The sequence below is a fragment of the Helobdella robusta genome, assembly GCF_000326865.2.
Source record: "Helobdella robusta unplaced genomic scaffold HELROscaffold_398, whole genome shotgun sequence".
NCBI lineage: Eukaryota > Metazoa > Annelida > Clitellata > Rhynchobdellida > Glossiphoniidae > Helobdella > Helobdella robusta.
In genome coordinates this window covers 1623-4503 of record NW_008704896.1, presented here as the reverse complement: position 1 = coordinate 4503, position 2881 = coordinate 1623, and the positions used below count along the sequence as shown (strand labels likewise).

Here is a 2881-nt window from a genome sequence, read left to right as displayed (position 1 = left end):
TTCAGTTAACCTCGCGTTCTCTCTATCTCCCCCGTCTCGTCTAAATTTTTCATCGCGAAATGTCTGCTAACGTCGAATCTAACGCCGATGTAGGTGATGCGCAGAAGACAGCCGCTTCCAAAAAATCTGCCGCCGGTGGCAAGAAAAAGTCAGCGGCCGCCGCAAGTACAAAAAAAGTCGTAGAACATCCGTCCTACAACGAAATGGTTCGCCAGGCTCTCGTCGCTCTCAAAGAACGCGGCGGATCGTCCAGGCAGGCCATACTCAAGTACCTCATGGCAAACTTCAAGGTCGGAAGCGACGAACACTCCGTCAACACCCACCTCAAAGTAGCCCTGAGGAATGGCGTCAAGTCGGAAACGCTAAAGCAGTCGAAAGGATCTGGAGCCTCAGGCAGTTTCCGCCTCGGTGCCGCCAAAGATACCAACAAAACTGTCGCCAAGCCGAAAAAAGACGTTGTCGCCATAAAAACCAAAGCGGCTGCCTCGCCAAAAAAAGTTACAAAAGTGGCGGAAGCGACAAACAAACGTCAAAAGTCTGTTGCAAAAAAGGCGGCTCCGGCTAAAAAGGCAACGGCATCTAGCAGCACAAAGAAGCCAGTCGAAAAGACTTCCAGTGTCAAGAAAGCCGTAAAGAAACCGCCTGCGGCCGCCAAAAAGATCGCTTCTCCAAAGAAACCGGCTAAAATAGTTAAAAAACAGCAGGCCAAGGAATCTAGAAAACCAAAATCGGCCACCACCAAAAAACAGGCAAAGCCCACCGCCGCGGCCAACAAAAAGAAGACTAGCGGCAGCAAGAAAACTTCAGTTTGATGACGAGAACAAATTTAAAAAAATTAACAAACGGCTCTTCTCAGAGCCATCAATGAAACGATGATATCGAGCCTCTCTTTCTTCAAAGCTCTCTTGTTTTTTATTATTACTCCGTTGTCTTTTTTTATTCACGTTCCGCTCGTTTACCTAAAAATGGGGAGCATAAGAGAGTAAATTTGTAAAATATGTAATTTCATACGCACGGTTTACGCGGTTAGCATGAGAAACTGATTATGAAAAATTTCATTTTTGTCAGGAAAGTATGTAGACTGAAGAGAACTGTTGCAACATTTCTGCCTAAGCTATTAGGCTTTTATGCGATTGCTATTTTTTCACTAAAATCAAATTTTCTGGTGCAAAATGCAAATTGTAATAATTAATAATACTTTGTCGATAACCGGCTACAATAGTTAAAAAATCTAAAGGCCAAGGAATCTAAAAAACCGAAATGGGCTACCACCAAAAAACAGGCAAAGCCCACCGCCGCGGCAACAAGAAAACTTAAACAAATTTTAAAAAAATTAACAAACGGCTCTATCAATGAAACGATGATATCGAGCCTCTCTTTCTTCAAAGCTGTCTTGTTTTTTTATTATTACTTTGTTGTATTTTTTACGTTCCGGTCGTTTACTCAGAAATGGGGACCATAACTGAATAAATTTGTAAAATATGTAATTTCATACGTACGGTTAGCATGAGAAACTGATTATGAAAAAGTTTCATTTTTGCCAGGAAAGTATGTAGATTAAAGAGATCTGTAGCAACATTTCTGCCTAAGCTATTTCATTTGTAAATTGATAAATACCATCCACATGTTTAATTATAAATACAGCTAATTGATTGTTTTTACTCCGTTGTATTTTTCGTTCCCGTCGTTTACGCAAAACCTGAACGTCTGACCTTTAATTGAATAAATTTGTAAAATATGTAATTTCATACATACGGTTTATTACACGATTAGCACGATTTCACTTTTGTCAGGAATGTATGTAGGTTAAATTATTCGTAAAGCAACATTTAATTTGGAAATTGATAATTAATTACCATCCAAAAGTTTAATTATAAAAACAGCTAATCAAGGTGCTAAATTAGAGAAATGTAATGACGTCAAAAAATTTCCAGTAATTGCAAATTAATTAAAATAGTTTAGAAACTCACAATATCACGTTAGCATTGTTTGCAGCACGTTTACACGATTGGACTAAAACCACGTGACCGAAGCGCTTTCTATTAGGTCGGCTCACCTCGTGTCTATATAAAATGTTGCCTACTGCGTGCTTCCAGTATTCTAACTAGATTATCGATTCCTACTCGTTGCTTTTACGTTCAAACAAGTTGCAGACAGTATGGCAAGAACCAAGCAGACGGCTCGCAAGTCAACCGGTGGCAAGGCACCTCGCAAGCAGCTGGCCACGAAGGCTGCCAGAAAAAGCGCTCCGGCTACCGGAGGTGTCAAAAAACCTCATCGTTACAGGCCTGGTACAGTAGCTCTCAGAGAAATCAGGCGCTACCAGAAAAGCACCGAGCTGCTCATCAGAAAACTGCCCTTTCAAAGACTCGTTCGTGAGATAGCTCAGGATTTCAAGACCGACCTTCGCTTCCAGAGCTCGGCAGTCATGGCTCTGCAGGAAGCAAGCGAAGCTTACCTGGTCGGCCTCTTCGAAGACACCAACCTCTGCGCCATTCACGCCAAACGCGTCACCATCATGCCCAAGGACATCCAGCTCGCCCGCAGAATCAGAGGCGAACGTGCTTAATTTCTAGCATATAACAAGAAAAACGGCTCTTTTCAGAGCCACCAAATTTAACGATCGACAAACTTCGCCTGGTTGATTGAACTCCACTTTTGTGTGCGCGTCTTGTTTATTCGCGTTCATCTGTTTGCTCTGGTTTTTAATTACGTTTGCTATATACTTGGATAGGATCGTGTTTCAATTCGGGTAAATGCGTCAAAAATTACTTGCCCATCACCTTTAACAATCGACTTGAGTAATCAAATTTAATTTGATTACTCAAGCCAGTTGTGGTTATGCGTGTCGAGTGAGTTATTAAAAACTGGCGCAATATCA

At 41.6% G+C, this 2881-nt stretch overlaps 2 protein-coding genes across 2 annotated transcripts; both read left to right on the top strand.

The window, feature by feature from the left end:
- Positions 1–146: 146 nt before the first annotated feature.
- On the top strand, positions 147–800 carry HELRODRAFT_146127 (hypothetical protein; the record flags this gene model as incomplete). The annotated part of the gene is made up of 2 exons (XM_009024172.1): positions 147–506; positions 597–800. Coding segments are annotated over 2 exons (564 nt in total), but the record flags the coding sequence as incomplete, so codon positions are not given.
- Positions 801–2158: 1358 nt separating this feature from the next.
- HELRODRAFT_92700 (hypothetical protein) lies at positions 2159–2569 on the top strand (the record flags this gene model as incomplete). The annotated part of the gene is made up of 1 exon (XM_009024171.1): positions 2159–2569. One exon carries the CDS (start codon positions 2159–2161, stop codon positions 2567–2569), a length of 411 nt encoding a protein of 136 aa, XP_009022419.1.
- Between the last annotated feature and the right edge of the window lie 312 nt (positions 2570–2881).